The 24,248-nt window shown below is 39.2% G+C and overlaps 1 protein-coding gene across 1 annotated transcript; it reads right to left on the bottom strand.

Moving 5' to 3' along the window:
* Positions 1–22,727: 22,727 nt before the first annotated feature.
* LOC145099292 (uncharacterized) lies at positions 22,728–24,032 on the bottom strand. Its single transcript, XM_079036883.1, has one exon. It carries the CDS (start codon positions 24,030–24,032, stop codon positions 22,728–22,730), a length of 1,305 nt encoding a protein of 434 aa, XP_078893009.1.
* Between the last annotated feature and the right edge of the window lie 216 nt (positions 24,033–24,248).

Raw genomic sequence — 24,248 nt, 5'->3', positions numbered from 1 at the left:
TACATATTGTTGTTCCGCCTCAGCAGTAACAAATACACCATTCTTATCGGTATGAGCTTTGCGAAACGTTTCCACTCTCTTAAGGTTCTGTTTAACTCTAAAAATTTGAATATATTTTAAATAAATAGTTAGATGTATCGTACGATAGCTTCTTATATCAAGTACTGCTATACGAGCTCGAACCCCCACGATTCACGTTTGTTTGCATTGCATGGACTTTTTTGTTCCTTTCTAAAGCAATTCTATGTTCGTCCATTTGGAAATACTCAACTTCCTTCGCCCAGTTATCAACTAGCATACCCTCCGGAAGATTGGCTAATGCACTCAGGATATCATCATACCCTCCAACTAACATAAAATATTCTTTTGCGTCAGCTTTACGTTCTCGATAACCTTTTAACAAAGCTGCTTGAAAACCCTCTGTCAACATATTAGCTTGTGCATCCTGGTACATCTGATCCAAATCAAACTTTGTCTGCACAAAAAAAGTTAACCAAGTAAAAAAAAAATTAAAATTAACCATATAAAATATATTTAAATTAATAATTACCGCTAAATGTTGTAGTACGGTGTCCTGTATTGAAGGGGAAAAACTTTTCCAAATCCAGTTGTCAAAAGGGAACATCTGCCACATTGTTTTTCTGTTTTCAAATGGTGCTTTGAATTCTTCTTCTATGGAACCACTAGATTGCAGTGGCTAGCCACCGGTCTTGGTTCAAAGTTCTTATGACAATGCGCCAACCATAGTCGACATGCAAAATGTTTGGGACCAATCCGCTAGAGGTGATGTCGCTGCTCCTGTTGAATTTGAATTGAGCTCGGAAAGTGTGGACAAATTTATAGAACAATCCATGGGGGTGCCTCACGATGATGCTGCTACTAAAGATTTTCATTTTTGTTAGAGTTGCAAGACAACAATATCTTCTCCTTTTGAAGTTGAATGGAGCTCGGAGAGTATGGACAGATTTATAAAACAATATTGTATGGGGGTGTCTCAAGATGATGATGTAGAAGATCCGAGAACCCAACTCAACGTCCAAACTGGTTCGAATCATTACATGGTCGACGTATGTCAAGACGATACTGCTGATCAGCCTATCCCCCAGCCTCTTGATGATGCAGATAAATGGATCTTGAATACCGTTTCATTTGATTTTTGAAGAATCCATTTAATGTAATCCTTCCCACTAAACTTGATATCAGCTAGTCAATTTCATACATTACAAGATGTATCTATTGTTTAATATTCGATATCTCAGTGTAGATGTAAATAAAAGTATCAGAATAGTAACATGTTAATTCCTCAATTGTTTAACTAAAGTGAAGTAGTTTTCTGGTTAATTAGGATTCCTTCTATTATTCAACAAGTTATAAGAGACTAACAGTAATTTCTTGTTGGTTTTGCTATGAGAATGATAATTAAATATAGCATCTAATATTGTGATCAACCTTTAGTAAGAGAAAACCAAAAACGTTCTTGTCATTGTTGAGATTTGGGTGTAATATTTACAATTCCGTATGGAATGGTTATGGGCGAATTATCATTAAACTCGGTCTAGTGGTTCATCTAATGTCCAAAACCGGCTATACATTATGTTTTAAAAGTTTGTGATACTACCAGATACTTGTACCAGGCTAGCAATTCTTGAAAGCTCTATATTTACAAATAAAGTAACTAATCATTAAAAAGAATGAACTGATCCCTAATTACAAAATAAAATAATTAACCATAACACGAACAAAAATATAGATTAATAATTACAAACATAAAAAAGCATTGCACATCTAAAAAAGGTTAACCAGTATCAGGGTCGGCTAGGCCATAGGCGAGCTTGGCCATCACCCAGTGCACAACATGCAAAGACATAAATTTTAGCACAACTTTATGCCAAATATCACTAAAGATCCGGATGAGAATGGTGATGTCAAAGGTGTTTGGCGACAACCTAAATTCAAGGTGGTGACACTACAAGGAAAAAGGTCATTACCGACAACAAAAGTCGTCGGTAATACTAATAGCGGCGAAGCGTCGCCGGTATTGAGTCGCGGCTACTTCTTCGTCGCTATTGATCACTTTTCACCGCTAATGAGAAAAGTCGCCGCTATTGACCCTGTCGCCGTTAATGAGTCGTGTCGCCACTAATAACTATGTCGTCGGTAATGAGTCTTGTCGCCGGTAATAGCGTCGCCGGTAATAACAGTTTTCATTTTTTTATTTTTTTTAGTTAATGATTTTGGTTGCCGGTAATAATGTCGTCGGTAATTACATAAAAATATTCGATTAAATATAAAAAATAATAGTGTCGACTTTAATTACAAAACAAACATCCGATTAAATATCAAAAATAATAGTGTCAACGCTAATTACAAAACAAACATCCGATTACAATTAAATATCAAAAGTCATAATATCCGATCAAATATAAAAAGTAATAATGTCGCCCGGTAATTACAAAAAACAACCAAAGTTTTACAATCTACCAAGATAGCAATTAAAGCGTGACAACATATGCAAATAAAACGCATCATTGCATACCACCATCTTCGTTCCCATCGTTTCCTTGATTATTTTGGGATTGAAAAAACAAATAAAGCTCATTCCTACATTCTGGGTCGCTGAGCATGGCACATAGATTTTCGAACTACATAATTAATAACAACATATATAAACTTATAAGTTAGATTCTCAAACATAAACAAAAACTATCAAAATACATTGCTATTTTTAAACAAAGATAGAAAACCAAAGTACATTGCTATTTCTTGCATTTAGAACAAAAACCCAATTACCAAACTTTTTAACAAATAATCACCACAAAACCCAAATAACCAAATCAACATGCATTTTATGATGCTAAAGTAGATTGCTATTTTTAAACAAAGATAGAAAACCAAAGTACATTGCTATTTCTTGCACTTGGGACAAAAACCAAAGTAGATTGTTTTACCTGTGATGGTTGTGATGATTGTTGTGATGGCTGCGAAGGCTGTGGAATCGGCGGGAGAGCAGAAGGTTTATGGCCAACACCTCTAATATGGCCACGTCACTCTCCTAATACTTTCTCGAATGCAGCTCTTTCTTGAGCGGGTGTTAACTCACTTTCACCTTGAGTTTGGCTAACAGCTCTTCAACTAACCGATTCTATAACTCCCAAAAGTGAGTAACAATTAAGTATAAATACATTTAATTATATGATAAAATTATAATTAAATACTTACATATTGTTGTTCTTCCTCAGCAGTAACAAATACACCATTCTTATCGGTATGAGATTTGCGAAACGTTTCCACTCTCTTAATGTTCTGTTTAACTTTAAAAATTAGAATATATTTTAAATAAATAATTACATGTATCGTACGATAGCTTCTTATATCAAGTACTGCTATACGAGCTCGAATCCCCACGATTCACGTTTGTTTGCATTGCATGGACTTTTTTGTTCCTTTCTAAAGCAATTCTATGTTCGTCCATTTGGAAATACTCAACTTCCTTCGCCTAGTTATCAACTAGCATACCCTTCGGAAGATTGGCTAATGCACTCGGGATATCATCATACCCTCCAACTAACATAAAATATTCTTTTGCATCAGCTTTACGTTCTCGATAACATTTTAACAAAGTTGCTTGAAAACCCTCTATCAACATATTAGCTTGTGCATCCTGGTACATCTGATCCAAATCAAACTTTGTCTGCACAAAAAAAGTTAACCAAGTAAAAAAATTAAATTTAACCATATAAAATATATTTAAATTAATAATTACCGCTAAATGTTGTAGTACGGTGTCCTGTATTGAAGGGGAAAATCTTTTCTAAGTCTAGTTGTCAAAAGGGACCATCTGCCACGTTGTTTTTCTGTTTTCAAATGGTGCATTGAATTCTTCTTCTATGGAACCACTTGATTGCAGTGGCTACCCACCGGTCTTGGTTCAAAGTTCTTATGACAATGCGCCAACCATAGTCGACATGCAAAATGTTTGGGACCAATCCGCTAGAGGTGATGTCGCTGCTCCTGTTGAAGTTGAATTGAGCTCGGAAAGTGTGGACAAATTTATAGAACAATCTATGGGGGTGCCTCACGATGATGCTGCTACTAAAGATTTTCATTTTTGTCAGAGTTGCAAGACAACAATATCTTCTCCTTTTGAAGTTGAATGGAGCTCGGAGAGTATGGACATATTTATAAAACAATATTGTATGGGGGTGTCTCAAGATGATGATGCAGAAGATCCGAGAACCCAACTCAACGTCCAAACTGGTTCGAATCATTACATGGTGGACGTATGTCACGACGATACTGCTGATCAGCCTATCCCCCAGCCTCTTGATGATGCAGATAAATGGATCTTGAATACCGTTTCATTTGATTTTTGAAGAATCCATTTAATGTAGTCCCTCCCACTAAACTTGATATCAGCTAGTCAATTTCATACATTATAAGATGTAACTATTGTTTAATATTCGATATCTCAGAGTAGATGTAAATAAAAGTATCAGAATAGTAACATGTTAATTCCTCAATTGTTTAACTAAAGTAAAGTAGTTTTCTGGTTAATTAGGATTCCTTCTATTATTCAAGAAGTTAAAAGAGACTAACTGTAATTTCTTGTTGGTGTTGCTATGAGAATGATAATTAAATATAGCATCTCATATGGTGATCAACCTTTAGTAAGAGCAAACCAAAAACGTTCTTGTCATTGTTGAGATTTCGGTGTAATATTTACAATTCCGTATTGAATGGTTATGGGCGAATTTTCATTAAACTCGGTCTAGTGGTTCATCTAATGTCCAAAACCGGCTATACATTATGTTTTAAAAGTTTGTGATACTACCAGATACTTGTACCAGGCTAGCAATTCTTGAAAGCTATATATTTACAAATAAAGTAACTAATCATTAAAAAGAATGAACTGATCCCTAATTACAAAATAAAATAATTAACCATAACACGAACAAAAATATAGATTAATAATTACAAACATAAAAAAGCATTGCACATATAAAAAAGGTTAACCAGTATCAGGGTCGGCTAGGCCATAAGCGAGCTTGGCCATCACCCAGGGCACAACATGCAAAGACATAAATTTTAGCACAACTTTATGCCAAATATCACTAAAGATCCGGATGAGAATGGTGATGTCAAAGGTGTTTGGCGACAACCTAAATTCAAGGTGGTGACACTACAAGGAAAAAGGTCATTACCGACAACAAAAGTCGTCGGTAATACTAATAGCGGCGAAGCGTCGCCGGTATTGAGTCGCGGCTACTGCTTCGTCGCTATTGATCACTTTTCGCCGCTAATGAGAAAAGTCGCCGCTATTGACCCTGTCGCCGTTAATGAGTCGTGTCGCCACTAATAACTATGTCGCAGGTAATGAGTCTTGTCGCCGGTAATAGCGTCGCCGGTAATAACAGTTTTCATTTTTTTTAATTTTTTTTAATTAATGATTTTGGTTGCAGGTAATAATGTGGTCGGTAATTACATAACAATATTCGATTAAATATCAAAAATAATAGTGTCGACGTTAATTACAAAACTAACATCCGATTAAATATCAAAAATAATAGAGTCAACGCTAATTACAAAACAAACATCCGATTACAATTAAATATCAAAAGTCATAATATCCGATTAAATATAAAAAGTAATAATGTCGCCCGGTAATTACAAAAAAACAACCAAAGTTTTACAATCTACCAAGATAGCAATTAAAGCGTGACAACATATGCAAATAAAACGCATCCTTGCATACCACCATCTTCGTTCCCATCGTTTCCTTGATTATTTTAGGATTGAAAAAACGAATAAAGTTCATTCCTACATGCTGGGTCGCTGAGCATGGCACATAGATTTTCCAACTACATAATTAATAACAACATATATAAACTTATAAGTTTGATCGTCAAACATAAACAAAAACTATCAAAATACATTGCTAATTTTTAAACAAAGATAGAAAACCAGATTACATTGCTATTTCTTGCATTTAGAACAAAAACCGAATTACCAAACTTTTTAACAAATAATCACCACAAAACCCAAATAACCAAATCAACATGCATTTTATGATGCTAAAGTAGATTGCTATTTTTAAACAAAGATAGAAAACCAAAGTACATTGCTATTTCTTGCACTTGGGACAAAAACCAAAGTAGATTGTTTTACCTGTGATGGTTGTGATGATTGTTGTGATGGCTGCGAAGGCTATGGAATCGGCGGGAGAGCAGAAGGTTTACGGCCAACGCCTCTAATATGGCCACGTCACTCTCCTAATACTTTCTCGAATGCAGCTCTTTCATGAGCGGGTGTTAACTCACTTTCACCTAGAGTTTGTTCTAACAGCTCTTCAACTAACTGATTCTGTAACTCCCAAAAGTGAGTAACCATTAAGTATAAATACATTTAATTATACGATAAAATTATAATTAAATACTTACATATTGTTGTTCCGCCTCAGCAGTAACAAATACACCATTCTTATCGGTATGAGCTTTGTGAAACGTTTCCACTCTCTTAAGGTTCTGTTTAACTTTAAAAATTAGATTATATTTTAAATAAATAATTACATGTATCGTACGACACCTTCTTATAGCAAGTACTGCTATACGAGCTCGACCCCCACGATTCACATTGGTTTACATTTCATGGACTTTTTTGTTCCTTTCTGAAGCAATTCTGTGTTCGACCATTTGGAAATACTCAACTTCCTTCGCCCAGTTATCAACTAGCATACTCTCTGGAGGATTGGCTAATGCACTCGGGATATCATCATACCCTCCAACTTACATAAAATATTCTTTTGCGTTAGCTTTACGTTCTTGATAACATTTTAACAAAGCTGCTTGAAAACCCTCTGTCAACAAATTAGCTTGTGCATCCTGGTACATCTGATCCAAATCAAACTTTGTCTTCAAAAAAAAGTTAACCAAGTAAAAAACTATTATAGTTAACCATATAAAATATATTTAAATAAATAATTACCACTAAATGTTATAGTATGGTGTCCTCTTTTGAAGGGGAAACTCTTTTCCAAGTCCATTTGTCAAAAGGGACCATCTGCAACATTGTTTTTCTATTTTCAAATGGTGCATTGAATTCTTCTTCTATGGAACCACTTGATTGCAATGGCTACCCACCGGTCTTGGTTCAAAGTTCTTATGACAATGCGCCAACCATAGTCGACATGCAAAATGTTTGGGACCAATCCGCTCAAGGTGATGCCGTTGCTCCTGTTGAAGTTGAATTGAGCTCGGAAAGTGTGGACAGATTTATAGAACAATCCATGGGGGTGCTTCACGATGATGCTGCTACTGAAAATTGTCGTTTTCGTCATAGTTGCAAGGCAACAATATCTTCTCCTTTTGAAGTTGAATGGAGCTCGGAGAGTATGGACAGATTTATAAAACAATATTGTATGGGGGTGTCTCAAGATGATGATGCTGAAGATCCGAAAACCCAACTCAATCTCCAAACTGGTTCGAATCATTACATGGTGGACATATGTCACAACGATACTGCTGATCAGCCTATCCGCCAGCCTCTTGATGATGCATATAAATGGATCTTGAACACCGTTTCATTTGATTTTTGAAGAATCCATTTAATGTAGTCCCTCCCACTAAACTTGATATCAGCTAGTCAATTTCATACATTACAAGATGTAACTATTGTTTAATATTCAATATCTCACAGTAGATGTAAATAAAAGTATCAGAATAGTAACATGTTAATTCCTCAATTGTTTAACTAATGTAAAGTAGTTTTCTGGTTAATGAGGATTCCTTCTATTATTCAAGAAGTTATAAGAGACTAACAGTAATTTCTTGTTGGTGTTGCTATGAGAATGATAATTAAATATAGCATCTAATATGGTGATAAACCTTTAGTAAGAGAAAACGAAAAACGTTCTTGTCATTGTTGAGATTTGGTTGTAATATTTACAATTCCATATGGAAGGGTTATGGGCGAATTTTCATTAAACTCGGTCTAGTGGTTCATCTAATGTCCAAAACCGGCTATACATTATGTTTTAAAAGTTTGTGATACTACCAGATACTTGTACCAGGCTAGCAATTCTTGAAAGCTATATATTTACAAATAAAGTAACTAATCATTACAAAGAATGAACTGATCCCTAATTACAAAATAAAATAATTAACCATAACATGAACAAAAATATACATTAATTACTACGAACATAAAAAGGCATTGCACATATAAAAAAAGTTAACCAGTATCAGGGTCGGCTAGGCCATAGGCGAGCTTGGCCATCACCCAGGGCACAACATGCAAGGACATAAATTTTAGCACAACTCTAATCCAGATATCACTAAAGATCCGGTTGAGAATGGTGATGTCAAAGGTGTTTGGTGACAACCTAAATTCAAGGTGCTGACACTACAAGGAAAAAGGTCATTACCGGCAACAAAAGTCGCCGGTAAAAGTCCAAAATATCGCCGGTAATACTAATAGCGGCGACGCGTCGCCGGTACTGAGTCGCCGCTATTGCTTCGTCGCTATTGATCACTTTGTCGCCGCTAATGAGAAAAGTCTCCGCTATTGACCCTGTCGCCGCTAATGAGTCGTGTCGCCGCTAATAACTATGTCGCCGGTAATGAGTCTTGTCGCCGGTAATAACAGTTTTCATTTTTTTAATTTTTTTTAATTAATGATTTTGGTTGCCGGTAATAATGTCGTCGGTAATTACATAACAATATATGATTAAATATCAAAAATAATAGTGTCGACGTCAATTACAAAACAAACATCCGATTAAATATCAAAAATAATAGTGTCAACGCTAATTACAAAACAAACATCCGATTACAATTAAATATCAAAAGTCATAATATCCGATCAAATATAAAAAGTACTAATGTCGCCCGGTAATTACAAAAAACAACCAAAGTTTTACAATCTACCAAGATAGCAATTAAAGCGTGACAACATATGCAAATAAAACGCATCCTTGCATACCACCATCTTCGTTCCCATCGTTTCCTTGATTATTTTGGGATTGAAAAAACAAATAAAGCTCATTCCTACATTCTGGGTCGCTGAGCATGGCACATAGATTTTCCAACTACATAATTAATAACAACATATATAAACTTATAAGTTAGATTCTCAAACATAAACAAAAACTATCAAAATACATTTCTATTTTTAAACAAAGATAGAAAACCAAAGTACATTGCTATTTCTTGCATTTAGAACAAAAACCCAATTACCAAAATTTTTAACAAATAATCACCACAAAACCCAAATAACCAAATCAACATGCATTTTATGATGCTAAAGTAGATTGCTATTTTTAAACAAAGATAGAAAACCAAAGTACATTGCTATTTCTTGCACTTGGGACAAAAACCAAAGTAGATTGTTTTACCTGTGATGGTTGTGATGATTGTTGTGATGGCTGCGAAGGCTGTGGAATCGGCGGGAGAGCAGAAGGTTTATGGCCAACACCTCTAATATGGCCACGTCACTCTCCTAATACTTTCTCGAATGCAGCTCTTTCTTGAGCGGGTGTTAACTCACTTTCACCTTGAGTTTGGCTAACAGCTCTTCAACTAACCGATTCTATAACTCCCAAAAGTGAGTAACAATTAAGTATAAATACATTTAATTATATGATAAAATTATAATTAAATACTTACATATTGTTGTTCCGCCTCAGCAGTAACAAATACACCATTCTTATCGGTATGAGATTTGCGAAACGTTTCCACTCTCTTAAGATTCTGTTTAACTTTAAAAATTAGAATATATTTTAAATAAATAATTACATGTATCGTGCGATAGCTTCTTATATCAAGTACTGCTATACGAGCTCGAACCCCCACGATTCACGTTTGTTTGCATTGCATGGACTTTCTTGTTCCTTTCTAAAGCAATTCTATGTTCGTCCATTTGGAAATACTCAACTTCCTTCGCCTAGTTATCAACTAGCATACCCTCCGGAAGATTGGCTAATGCACTCGGGATATCGTCAAACCCTCCAACTAACATAAAATATTCTTTTGCGTCAGCTTTACGTTCTCGATAACCTTTTAACAAAGCTGCTTGAAAACCCTCTGTCAACATATTAGCTTGTGCATCCTGGTACATCTGATCCAAATCAAACTTTGTCTGCACAAAAAAAGTTAACCAAGTAAAAAAAATTAAATTTAACCATATAAAATATATTTAAATTAATAATTACCGCTAAATGTTGTAGTACGGTGTCCTGTATTGAAGGGGAAAATCTTTTCCAAGTCTAGTTGTCAAAAGGGACCATCTGCCACGTTGTTTTTCTGTTTTCAAATGGTGCATTGAATTCTTCTTCTATGGAACCACTTGATTGCAGTGGCTACCCACCGGTCTTGGTTCAAAGTTCTTATGACAATGCGCCAACCATAGTCGACATGCAAAATGTTTGGGACCAATCCGCTAGAGGTGATGTCGCTGCTCCTGTTGAAGTTGAATTGAGCTCGGAAAGTGTGGACAAATTTATAGAACAATCTATGGGGGTGCCTCACGATGATGCTGCTACTAAAGATTTTCATTTTTGTCAGAGTTGCAAGACAACAATATCTTCTCCTTTTGAAGTTGAATGGAGCTCGGAGAGTATGGACAGATAAATGGATCTTGAATACCGTTTCATTTGATTTTTGAAGAATCCATTTAATGTAGTCCCTCCCACTAAACTTGATATCAGCTAGTCAATTTCATACATTATAAGATGTAACTATTGTTTAATATTCGATATCTCAGAGTAGATGTAAATAAAAGTATCAGAATAGTAACATGTTAGTTCCTCAATTGTTTAACTAAAGTAAAGTAGTTTTCTGGTTAATTAGGATTCCTTCTATTATTCAAGAAGTTAAAAGAGACTAACTGTAATTTCTTGTTGGTGTTGCTATGAGAATGATAATTAAATATAGCATCTAATATGGTGATCAACCTTTAGTAAGAGAAAACGAAAAACGTTCTTGTCATTGTTGAGATTTGGGTGTAATATTTACAATTCCATATGGATGGGTTATGGGCGAATTTTCATTAAACTCGGTCTAGTGGTTCATCTAATGTCCAAAACCGGCTATACATTATGTTTTAAAAGTTTGTGATACTACCAGATACTTGTACCAGGCTAGCAATTCTTGAAAGCTATATATTTACAAATAAAGTAACTAATCATTACAAAGAATGAACTGATCCCTAATTACAAAATAAAATAATTAACCATAACATGAACAAAAATATAGATTAATTACTACAAACATAAAAAGGGATTGCACATATAAAAAAAGTTAACCAGTATCAGGGTCGGCTAGGCCATAGGCGAGCTTGGCCATCACCCAGGGCACAACATGCAAGGACATAAATTTTAGCACAACTCTATTCCAGATATCACTAAAGATCCGGTTGAGAATGGTGATGTCAAAGGTGTTTGGCGACAACCTAAATTCAAGGTGGTGACACTACAAGGAAAAATGTCATTATCGGCAACAAAAGTCGCTGGTAAAAGTCCAAAATATCGCCGGTAATACTAATAGCGGCGACGCGTCGCCGGTACTGAGTAGCCGCTAGTGCTTCGTCGCTATTGATCACTTTGTCGCCGCTAATGAGAAAAGTCTCCGCTATTGACCCTGTCGCCGCTAATGAGTCGTGTCGCCGCTAATAACTATGTCGCCGGTAATGAGTCTTGTCGCCGGTAATAACAGTTTTCATTTTTTTAATTTTTTTTAATTAATGATTTTGGTTGCCGGTAATATTGTCGTCGGTAATTACATAACAATATACGATTAAATATCAAAAATAATAGTGTCGACGTCAATTACAAAACAAACATCCGATTAAATATCAAAAATAATAGTGTCAACGCTAATTACAAAACAAACATCCGATTACAATTAAATATCAAAAGTCATAATATCCGATCAAATATAAAAAGTACTAATGTCGCCCGGTAATTACAAAAAACAACCAAAGTTTTACAATCTACCAAGATAGCAATTAAAGCGTGACAACATATGCAAATAAAACGCATCCTTGCATACCACCATCTTCGTTCCCATCGTTTCCTTGATTATTTTGGGATTGAAAAAACAAATAAAGCTCATTCCTACATTCTGGGTCGCTGAGCATGGCACATAGATTTTCCAACTACATAATTAATAACAACATATATAAACTTATAAGTTAGATTCTCAAACATAAACAAAAACTATCAAAATACATTTCTATTTTTAAACAAAGATAGAAAACCAAAGTACATTGCTATTTCTTGCATTTAGAACAAAAACCCAATTACCAAAATTTTTAACAAATAATCACCACAAAACCCAAATAACCAAATCAACATGCATTTTATGATGCTAAAGTAGATTGCTATTTTTAAACAAAGATAGAAAACCAAAGTACATTGCTATTTCTTGCACTTGGGACAAAAACCAAAGTAGATTGTTTTACCTGTGATGGTTGTGATGATTGTTGTGATGGCTGCGAAGGCTGTGGAATCGGCGGGAGAGCAGAAGGTTTATGGCCAACACCTCTAATATGGCCACGTCACTCTCCTAATACTTTCTCGAATGCAGCTCTTTCTTGAGCGGGTGTTAACTCACTTTCACCTTGAGTTTGGCTAACAGCTCTTCAACTAACCGATTCTATAACTCCCAAAAGTGAGTAACAATTAAGTATAAATACATTTAATTATATGATAAAATTATAATTAAATACTTACATATTGTTGTTCCGCCTCAGCAGTAACAAATACACCATTCTTATCGGTATGAGATTTGCGAAACGTTTCCACTCTCTTAAGATTCTGTTTAACTTTAAAAATTAGAATATATTTTAAATAAATAATTACATGTATCGTGCGATAGCTTCTTATATCAAGTACTGCTATACGAGCTCGAACCCCCACGATTCACGTTTGTTTGCATTGCATGGACTTTCTTGTTCCTTTCTAAAGCAATTCTATGTTCGTCCATTTGGAAATACTCAACTTCCTTCGCCTATTTATCAACTAGCATACCCTCCGGAAGATTGGCTAATGCACTCGGGATATCGTCAAACCCTCCAACTAACATAAAATATTCTTTTGCGTCAGCTTTACGTTCTCGATAACCTTTTAACAAAGCTGCTTGAAAACCCTCTGTCAACATATTAGCTTGTGCATCCTGGTACATCTGATCCAAATCAAACTTTGTCTGCACAAAAAAAGTTAACCAAGTAAAAAAAATTAAATTTAACCATATAAAATATATTTAAATTAATAATTACCGCTAAATGTTGTAGTACGGTGTCCTGTATTGAAGGGGAAAATCTTTTCCAAGTCTAGTTGTCAAAAGGGACCATCTGCCACGTTGTTTTTCTGTTTTCAAATGGTGCATTGAATTCTTCTTCTATGGAACCACTTGATTGCAGTGGCTACCCACCGGTCTTGGTTCAAAGTTCTTATGACAATGCGCCAACCATAGTCGACATGCAAAATGTTTGGGACCAATCCGCTAGAGGTGATGTCGCTGCTCCTGTTGAAGTTGAATTGAGCTCGGAAAGTGTGGACAAATTTATAGAACAATCTATGGGGGTGCCTCACGATGATGCTGCTACTAAAGATTTTCATTTTTGTCAGAGTTGCAAGACAACAATATCTTCTCCTTTTGAAGTTGAATGGAGCTCGGAGAGTATGGACAGATAAATGGATCTTGATAAGACCAGGGATCCGTACCCGAATCGAGGAATGCCAAGATAAGACCAGGGAACTTGTAGTAGGTGTGATCCCTCCAGAAGTATCAGTATCACTAACAGTTGTCATTTCTTTTGTATTTCAGAATGGCGGTACTACGCTCGAGGCTAGCAGTTGGCAGTACAGGAGAGGGATCGGGTTCAGGATCAGGTTCCGAGGAAGTAGAGGAGGGGCTACGCGAGTTCATCACGTCAGAGATCACCAGAGGCATCCTTGAGTCGACCCCCATTATCTTCGGGTCAATCAAGGAAGGGATATTAGAGATGATGGAGGATCGACTTCGGGCATTCAGGAGTGACATGGCATCTGGCAAGTCAGGATCCCGCACACTATCCTTCAAGGACTTTCGGGGCAGTGGTGCGCCGGATTTTCATGGGGCAAAGGACCCCAAAGCTGCCAGACGATGGATTGCAGACATTGAGTCTGCATAGACGATTAGCTTCTGCCCTGAGGGGTCGAAGGTGAGATTTGCAGCAGGATGTTTGAGAGATCGAGCTAGGGATTGGTGGGAGTCCGTCGGTACTCGTTGGGAGCCTCGGTTGTCGAGGCTATGACCTGGTCGGACATCGTGACCAGGTTCAGAGCAGAGTTTGCGCCGGCTGTCGAGCTTCAGCTGCTGGCCAGGGAGTTCCTAAATATGAGACAGATGACGGAGACTGTGGCGGAGATAACCGCCAAGTTCCGGGAGAGGGCATTATTAGTGCCCCAGTATGCGGGTGATGAGGACATGAGGAAGACCCGCTACCATGACATGTCAGTTTTTCAGCTTGCCCTACCTTGGACTCTATGATTTCCAGGGCGAAGGAGAGAGAGATAGATCTGGAGCACGTCTGGAAGAGGAAGACTGAGGAGGGACAGACAGGAGCGGCTTCGGGGAAGAAGCCCAAGGGATCAGATGGTAGGCTGAAAGGCCAGTCAGGACCAAGCCGCTGCAGGAAATGCGGCAGGCCTCATGAGGGGGCATGTAGATTGGGATCGTCGGGCTGCTATAAGTGCAGCAAGACGGGGTATTTTAGCAGGGATTGTACCGCCCCTGCACCTGTGATTCAGACATCAGAGTTGCTGTGTTTTCACTGCAACTAGAGGGGCCACAAGAAGGCCAATTGCCCCTAGTTGACATCATCAGCGTCGGTTAAGGCGCCAGCTCCAGCTACCCTGCAGATTACGGATGGCCGGTAGGGCAAGGCAGAGGCTCCAGTGGTGAGGAGTCGGGTGTTTCAGCTTACAGCAGAAGAGGCATGCGCCGCACCCGATGTGGTGACGGGTATGATTATTTCTGTCTATTTTATTTTATGATGTTATGTTATTGATTTGTGCTCTGTGTATATGCATTAGGATCGTTCCATGTGAACGGTATTACGGTTCAGGTGTTGTTCGACTCGGGAGCCACCCGATCATTTGTTCCCTTGCGCTTAGCAAGAGGTTTACTGAGTCCTCGGGCATGTTGGATTGCCCTTTAGAGGTAGAGATTGCCGATGATCGATCGGTGCGAGTATCAGCAGTGTTCAGGGATTGTGTTTTGAGGTTATTTGAGGAGCGTTATTTGGTGGATTTGGTTCCCATACCGTTGCGGTGGAACAAGGTGATTATAGGCATGGATTGGTTGAGCCCTAATGGGGCGGTGATAGATTGCACACAGCAGCTAGTACGGGTCAGGACCCTAAGCGAGGGAGAGTTGGTGATCCACGGCGAGAGGCCACAGCGTGGACCTATAGTATGTTCAGCAGCGAGAGCTAGGCGCTACCTTCAGCAGGGATGTGTGGGGTATGTCGCGTATGTTATGGATACCCGGGAGACGGGTAAGGCGACGGTGAGCAAGGTTCCAGTGGTACGAGACTACGCTGATGTGTTCCCGGAGGAGCTTCCTGGAATACCTCCGGAGTGCCAGGTAGAGTTCAGGATCAACCTAGTTCCTGGTGCGGCTCCGATAGCCAAGGCACCCTATCGGTTGGCTCCTCCTGAGATGCAGGAGTTGTCTACGCAGCTGCAGGAGCTGCTGGACAAGGGATTTATTCGTCCGATCAGTTCGCCCTTGGGAGCCCCGATCCTGTTTGTGAAGAAGAAGGATGGGTTGCATCGGATGTGTACAGATTATCCGGAGCTAAATAAGGTAACGGTGAAGAACCGTTACCCACTCCCGAGGATTGATGATCTCTTTGATCAGTTGCAGGGAGCATCTTGGTTCTCCAAGATCGATATGCGTTCATGCTATCATCAGATGAGGGTTAGAGAGGACGATATACAAAAGACCGTGTTTCGGACGTGTTATGGCCATTATGAGTTCGTGGTCATGCCGTTTGGGCTCACAATGCTCCTGCCGCGTTCATGGACCTCATGAACCGCGTGTGCAGACCGATGTTGGATCGGTCTGTGATAGTTTTCATTGATGACATCTTGGTTTATTCCAAGACTCAGGAGGAGCATGAGGAGCATCTGAGAGAGGTATTGGAGACCCTGAGGAGGGAGAGCTTGTACGCCAAGTTCTCCAAATGTGAGTTTTTGTTGCGCGAGGTGCAATTTCTTGGGCACCTCGTCAATCAGAACGGAATTTCAGTAGACCCGACCAAGGTGGAGGCCGTGATGAGGTGGGAGGTTCCGAAGTCTCCATCCGAGATTCGTAGTTTCCTAGGATTGGCAGGCTACTATCGGAGGTTCATTCAGAATTTCTCCAAGATAGTCGTACCCCTGACACGGTTGACTAGGAAAGACGTGGTCTTTCGGTGGGGGCCTGAGCAGCAGGCAGCGTTCGAGACTCTGAGGCAGAGATTGTGCGAGGCGCCGATCTTAGCCCTGCCTGAGGGCGTGGAGGATTTTGTGGTATATTGCGATGCGTCGATCTCAGGTTTAGGCGCAGTGTTGATGTAGAGGGGGCATGTCATTGCTTATACCTCGAGGCAGCTGAAGCCTCACGAGGCGAACTACCCGACGCACGATTTAGAGTTGGGGCGGTGGTCTTCGCCCTTAAGATTTGGCGGCATTACCTTTACAGGGTTCGTTGTACCATTTACACGGACCACAAGAGTTTGAGGTACCTCATGGATCAGCTGAATCTGAACATGAGGCAGCGTCGGTGGTTGGACGTGGTGAAGGATTATGATTGTGAGATCCTTTACCACCCGGGGAAGGCCAATGTGGTGGCCGATGCGCTTAGCCGCAAGGCGGCGCCGACCAGGGATGTTTGCATGAGGATGACTGTGGTGACTCCCCTGTTGGAGCAGATTCGGGAGGCTCAACAGGAGGCTATGAAGGAGGAGCATCGGAAGAGTGAGCGAACAATGGGTCAAGTCACCTTCTTCGATTATGATAGCCGGGGGTTGTTGACACTACACCGTAGGGTGTGGGTGCCGTATCATGGAGGCGTGCGCCAGATCTTGATGGAGGAGGCACAAAAATCCCGATTCTCTATTCATCCCGGGGCAACGAAGATGTATCGGGATCTTCGTCTGGACTATTGGTGGCCCTGCATGAAGCGGGATGTGGCGTAGTATCTCAGCCGAAAAGTTGGCCGATATCTATATCAGGGAGATAGTGGCGCAACACGGGGTGCCAGTGTCAGTGATATCAGATCGAGATGTGCGGTTCACTTCCAGGTTTTGGAAGAGGTTTCATGATGAGTTGGGCACTCGTCTGCATTTTAGCACCGATTTTCACCCGCAGATGGATGGTCAGAGTGAGCGGACCATCTAGAGTTTGGAGGATATGTTGCAGGCATGCGTGTTAGATTTCGGTGGTAGTTGGGATACCTATCTTCCTTTAGCTGAGTTCTCGTACAACAATAGCTATCACGCGAGTATTGATCGTCCCCCATTCGAGATGTTGTACGGTCGGAGGTGCAGGACCCCGATATGCTGGGGTGAAGTTGGCCAAAGGGTCATGGGGAGCACCGAGGTGGTGCTCAAGACGACCGAGAGAATCCAGCAGGTTTGGAGGAGGCTTCAGACTGTGCAGAGTCGGCAGAAAAGTTATGCTGACAAGCGTCGATCAGACCTGGAGTTCCAGGTCGGGGATATGGTTCTCCTGAAGGTGTCGCCTTGGAAAGGTGTCATTCGATTCAGGAAGCGGGGAAAGTTGGGCCCGAGATTCATTGGACTGTTCAGGTTTGTAGCCCGGGTGGGCAAGGTGGCATATAGGCTGGATCTGCCAGCCGAGCTCAGCCAGATCCACAGCACCTTCCATGTCTCCCCACTGCGGAAGTGTCTCGTGGATGATTCAGCGGTGGTGCCATTAGAGGATATACAGGTTGATGACAGCCTGAATTACATTGAGCGCCCAGTCGCAATTCTCGACCGGAAGTCAAAGGATCTAAGGAACAAGAGGGTGGAGCTAGTGAAAGTGCAATGGCAGCACCGCAAGGGTTCGGAATAGACTTGGGAGCCGGTGGAAGAAATGATGGAGCATTACCCCGAGCTGTTTCAGGATCGAGCGGCAGACTTTGAGGATGAAGTCTAAAATAAGTGGGGGAGATTTGTAGCACCTGGTTCCTGGTACGTAAAATTTATCCTAGTAATTGTCATTTTAGCCTTGGACTCGGCGAGTTGTAGGTCCGACTCGCCGAGTAGGGACGCGGTCCGGGGGCACGTTTAAGTTGGCGACTGGACGAGTCACCGCTGTCTGTTGAAACCCTAAATTTCGAGGGTTTGCACTCTATTTAAACACTCATTTCCGTCCCAACATCGCCCCCATTCACCCTCAGAGCTCCCAACATCGTCTTTGCCCTTTTCCTTGTGAGATTGAAGTGTTTTGGGTGTGCTCTTGAAGTTTTTTTTAGGAGAAAGAGGAGTAGATCAAGAAGAGGAGAAGGAGGCCAAGCTTTTTTGTGACATCTCAACGTTTTCCTTGAGTCGGAGGATTTCCGAAGCAACAACAACAGCAACAGACAGACCTTTCCCACACAGATCAGCAGCTACTTCGAGGTGAGTTACCTTCCAGTAGCGGTGGGTCTAAGGCTACAATGCCAACCCACCAGTAGGAAATGTATGATAGATGATTGTCTTTGTGATATCATCTAGGTTTGCTACTACCTGATATGTTATATGCTAGCATGATATGTTACATGTGATAGTAATAGAGTTCGGTTGTTAGGACCGAAGGGTAGTCAGACACCCCAGATACGTCTGACAGTATATGATGACATGTTTGCATGCTGGCTTTTTACGTTATATGCGATAGAGGTAGTAGTAGGGGACTAGTCCCCAAGTTCGGTCGTTAGGACCGAAGGGTAGTTCAGGCACCCCAGATATGTCTGATAATATGTTATGTTATGATATATGTGATAGTAGCAGTAGGGGTGAAATAGTCCCCGAGGTTCGGTCGTCAGGACCGAAGGGTAGTCAGCACCCCAGAACGGAGTGACATGGGTAGTCAGCACCCCAAAATGGCTTGACACGGGTAGGTCGGCACCCCAGAATGGCCATACCGGGTAGGTCGGGCACCCCAGAAATGCCTGACAATATGTATGATATGTGATTGTATGATATACGGTACGATGGGGGATCTCACTAAGCTTCGTGCTTATAGTTTTCAGTTTTAGTTTTAGGTACCTCTTCTTCGAAGGGGAAGGAGCTGGCGCGGTAGCAGCCCATCACACACATGTTTCGTATTCCGCATCATGAGACTTTCCTGGGGATTTGTACTCTGACATTTTTATGTTATTGAAATGTTTTTCCAGACATGTGATATCTTTATAAAATGTTATGACAAGTAAACGTTTCATTCGAATGTTTTGCTAAATATATGTTTTCAAAAATGAAATTTTTGGCTCGTATTTTAGTGTGTTACGATTATATTTTAAATAAATAATTACATGTATCTTACGATTCCTTCTTATAGCAAGTACTGCTATACGAGCTCGAACCCCCACGATTCACATTTGTTTGCATTACATGGACTTTTTTAATCCTTTCTGAAGCAATTTTGTGTTCGTCCATTTGGAAATACTCAACTTCCTTTGCCCAGTTATCAACTAGCATACCCTCCGGAGGATTGGCTAATGCTCTCGGGATATCATCATACCCTCTAACTAACATAAAATATTCTTTTGCGTCAGCTTTATGTTCTCGATAACCTTTTAACAAAGTTGCTTGAAAACCCTCTGTCAACATATTAGCTTGTGCATCCTGGTACATCTGATCCAAATCAAACTTTGTCTACAAAAAAAAGTTAACCAAGTAAAAAAACAATTTTAGTTAACCATATAAAATATATTTAAATAAATAATTGCCACTAAATGTTGTAGTACAGTGTCCTGTGTTGAAGGGGAAACTCTTTTCCAAGTCCATTTGTCAAAAGGGACCATTTGCCACATTGTTTTTCCAACTTCTCGGGAAAACATGTCTTTCGGCTCTCCTACAGGATCAAATGTGATATCCCTATCATATTGCATGCTAATTGGTTTCCCCTGGTTCCGTAAGATTGCTTTTTCAAGTTTTATATTTTTCTCTTTGCCTCAAACTTTCCTTCAGGCACGTCCCTCAACTACAAATATAAATAAAATTATTAGAAACGATATCTAATTTATAATAATTGAACAAAAGTATTAAATAAAAATTCATAATAAGACTTACCGTCCTACTCGTGATGACCATCACCTCTACCACCTGGGATGGTGGGTCCTCAGCTCCATCTCCCCCGTGTCTACGACCCATGACAGCAGCAATGGTATACATAAATAAAAGCCATATTCTCATCATTTCCTGAAAAATTATAAGATATACAAATACAATTTTTATTACAGATACACATTACATGGAAATAAACATTTCTATTTAAACTAGAAATCCAAATAAAGTTCATATTATAAACACATATTACAAATACATATTACATAAGAACTATTCTAATCGGAATCTTCCTCATATCCTTCAGTGTCTTCTTCGGTATCATAATCAGAATCGGTCTCATCATAATCAGTCTCGCAATCAGAAACATCATTGAGTCTACCAGTTGGCGGAGGAACTTCAGTTGCACTTTCTACATCAACAATGACTCTAGGAATGTTTTGAAAGTACATGCTGAAATCGATAAAAAGTGGAGCATCGGATGAAGAGATATTTTGAAGTACATCAGCATTATCTACATTTTCGTGTGACACATTGTCAACATTTTAATCAAGGTCATCGTTCGATGGTTGATCCCAAATACTTCAATGATTAACATGCTCGACAACACACCGGTGGTTATTGTTTGGCTCTCTGATGTAGAACGCTTGTTTGGCTTGTGAAGCATATATGAGTTCATCTTTTTATGCTTCGCGTCGTGTGTCGATACTGGTGAAATTATCACTAGAAATAAATCTTGTTTGAGTATCAAACCACTTGCAACGAAATAGTAGAGTTGAATAATCATGTGTATACCTCAACTCTATGATCTCTTCTAACTGGCCATAATATTTCTCGCCTTTCTCACCCACCGCTAAAACCCCAGAGTTTTGTGTTGTACGTTGTGTGTCACGACTAAGTACCATAAACCTAACACCATCGACTATGCATGCGGTGTAAGAATAAGAATTCATTTGCGGACCCATTGCAAGAGCCGACAACTCTTTGTGGAATTATGGAGAGTTTTCTACTTTCATTTGATGAACCTAGCAGTTTTAAATTAATATGTATTATGTATTCGTTATATCAATGAAACAAATTTGTTTATTAATTTATATTACCTTTTCACGAAACCAATTACGAAATTCTCTCTTTTCATCACTTTGGGGATGCTCAGATTTGAATTTCATATGTTGATGACCAAAAGATATAGATTTAAAAAGATAAAAAAAATTACGGATGAAAGTTAGATATAAGATTAATTAATTGATATATTGTCCGACTTCTTCACATCTATTCAATACAAACCATTCCGTGTTATGCATTTCCGTAAAATTAAGAGTTTTGATTTGAGTTGTGCTGGTCGGTCGACATTTAGACTCAAACATCCGAAACTTTGTTTTTTCAATGACAACATCTTCATTTCTTTCCGGACGATTCTTTACATCTCGAAGGTACATGGAACAAAATGATAAAGCTTCTTCAGCAACATAACCCTCAACTGTAGAACCTTCCGGCTTCGCCTTGTTTCTAACATAGTTTTTTAGTCTTTTCATATACATTTCGAAGGGATACATCCATCTCATACTACCGGGCCTCTGGAAATTGCTTCATCAGGTAAATGCAAAAGTAAATGAACCATAATGTCAAAACACGCTGGAGGATAAATCAATTCTAACTTGCACAAGATTGCAATAATGTCTACTTTTGCTTTCCTCATATCCTCAACCTTCAATGTTTTGGAACAAAGTTGCTAGAAAAACATACAAAGGTCTACAATAGGTGTATACGTATCTTTGTCTAACAACCCTCTTACTCCAATCGGTATCAAATGTTGAATTAGAATGCGGTGGTCATGCGATTTCAACCTGATAATGTTAGTATTGGTATCATTCACTTTCTTACTGATGTTAGAACCAAACCCATCCGGTAGTTTAACCTCTTTTATAAATTGACAAAAGAGTTGTCGACTAGATTTCGTGAAAGAGTATCTTGCTTGGGGTCTATGAAACTTGTCACCATTTTTTTTGCAACCATTCATTTTTCCGAATGTTTAGAATTCTCAAGTCCTCTCGTGCATTTGATGTGTCTTTTCTTTTATCGTTCATTAGAAGAGTACCTAACAAACTCTCGTCCACATTTTTCTGGACATGCATGAGATCTATGTTGTGTATCAACTATAGAGAAGACCAATACTCGAGTTCGTAGAAAATGCTTCATTTCGACCAATTCAACTCGTAATCTTGTCGCTTTGGCTCATCGCCTCCATGCTCAGGGTGTTTACCCGGTTGACGCATTAGTAGGCGGCCTAGTTGCTCTTGTATGTCATCATTACTAAAGTGTCTCGGAGCGAGTCTTGTCTCTTCCATCCCGTCAAAGTCCAACCACATTCTTAGCAGATCATTAGCATCTAGGAAACGACGATGACCGATATATACGACTTTGTTTGTTGCATGTTACGAAGGAGTGTCTTCATTGCAAGTAGCACATGCTCTATACCCTTGTCCACTCCAACCGTATAGACTACTACGAACTGGCCAATTGTTTATTTTCCACAACAACATAACTCTCATCGTGAAGAATGTGTTTGTCGCCGCATCTTTAATACGTACGCCTGAGTTCCACAAATGTTTAAGCTCTTCCACCAACGGTCTAAGGAAAACATCCATATCCTTGCCATGAGCTTTCGGGTCTGGAATCAACAAAGTCAACATGAATGATGACTCTTTCATACAAATCCAGGGTGGCAGATTGTATGTGGTGAGTATGATCGGCCATGTGCTATGTGGATTACACATGTTTCCAAATGGATTGAAACTGTCAGCTGAAAGACCTAGGCGTACATTACGGGGTTCACTCGAGAAGTCGGGGTATTTTTTATCAAAATCTTGCCAATGTTCCCCAACAATAGGATGAAGCATCACACCATCTTCTGAACGTCTGGTACTATGCCAGATCATATTTTTGGCAATGTGCCTCGAACAATATAAACGTCGTAGTCTAGGGGTCACAGGAAAGTACTGTAACACCTTATGAGCTACTTTCTTACCCTTGGTGTTTTTATCGATCCATCGACTCTCTTTACAAATGGGACAAACTTGAAATGAATCGTGTTCTTTCCAAAAGAGACAACAATCGGTTTTGCACACATGTATCGACTCATACCCCAGGCCAATAGACTTTAGTTTCTTTTTGGCTAGATAATGTGAAAGGGGAACCTTGTTGCCTTTGGGAAATGCTAATTGCAACAACTCAAGGAGTTGATCAAATGAACTATCAGTCCATTTGTTGTTCACCTTGATATGCATTAACTTTGCTAGAAACTCAAAGGGAGAAAAGATGCAACCAAGATACAATTTAGTTTCCATTTCTTCCACCAACTGTGCAAAATTATCATCCACATCGCTACCCCTTGTATTCGAGGTTCCTTCATCAAGTTTGGTATCATTTTCTCTCGACTCCCACGTCACATCATCGATTAAATCGGCTATTTCGTTACTTGGCAAGATGACAGGAGGAATAAAAGATTCACCATGATAGATCCAAATTTTGTACGACTTACTGAAACCATTTATAAATATATGGCGTTCAACTGCAGTCGGGTACTTGAAGTAACGGTTATCAAATTTTTCACACGCACATCTGATTTTACCATTACTATCAAGGTGTGACTTGGACTTCTCGATAAAAGCTTTGATTCCTGCTTGGAACTCGGGATGGTTTCGATATGGATTAGTAGTCCAACTTTTATCAATAGACATGATGTTGCTGAAACATAATTTTGGGTTTAGAGTTTAGTAAACAAAATTAGCATTGTTTTTTTTCCAATCCACATTTTTTTTACAATTAAAAGAATAAAAAAATTAAAAATTAAAAAAATCAAATTAAAAAATTAAAAAATTAAAAAAAAAACTAAATTAAAAAAAATAAATTAAAATTAAAAAGTTAAAAAATCCACATTACTTGTAATTAATATA

The sequence above is a fragment of the Lactuca serriola genome, chromosome 4, assembly GCF_051521515.1.
Source record: "Lactuca serriola cultivar US96UC23 chromosome 4, Lser_US96UC23_V15, whole genome shotgun sequence".
Taxonomy (NCBI): domain Eukaryota; kingdom Viridiplantae; phylum Streptophyta; class Magnoliopsida; order Asterales; family Asteraceae; genus Lactuca; species Lactuca serriola.
This window is presented reverse-complemented; position numbering and strand designations above follow the sequence as displayed.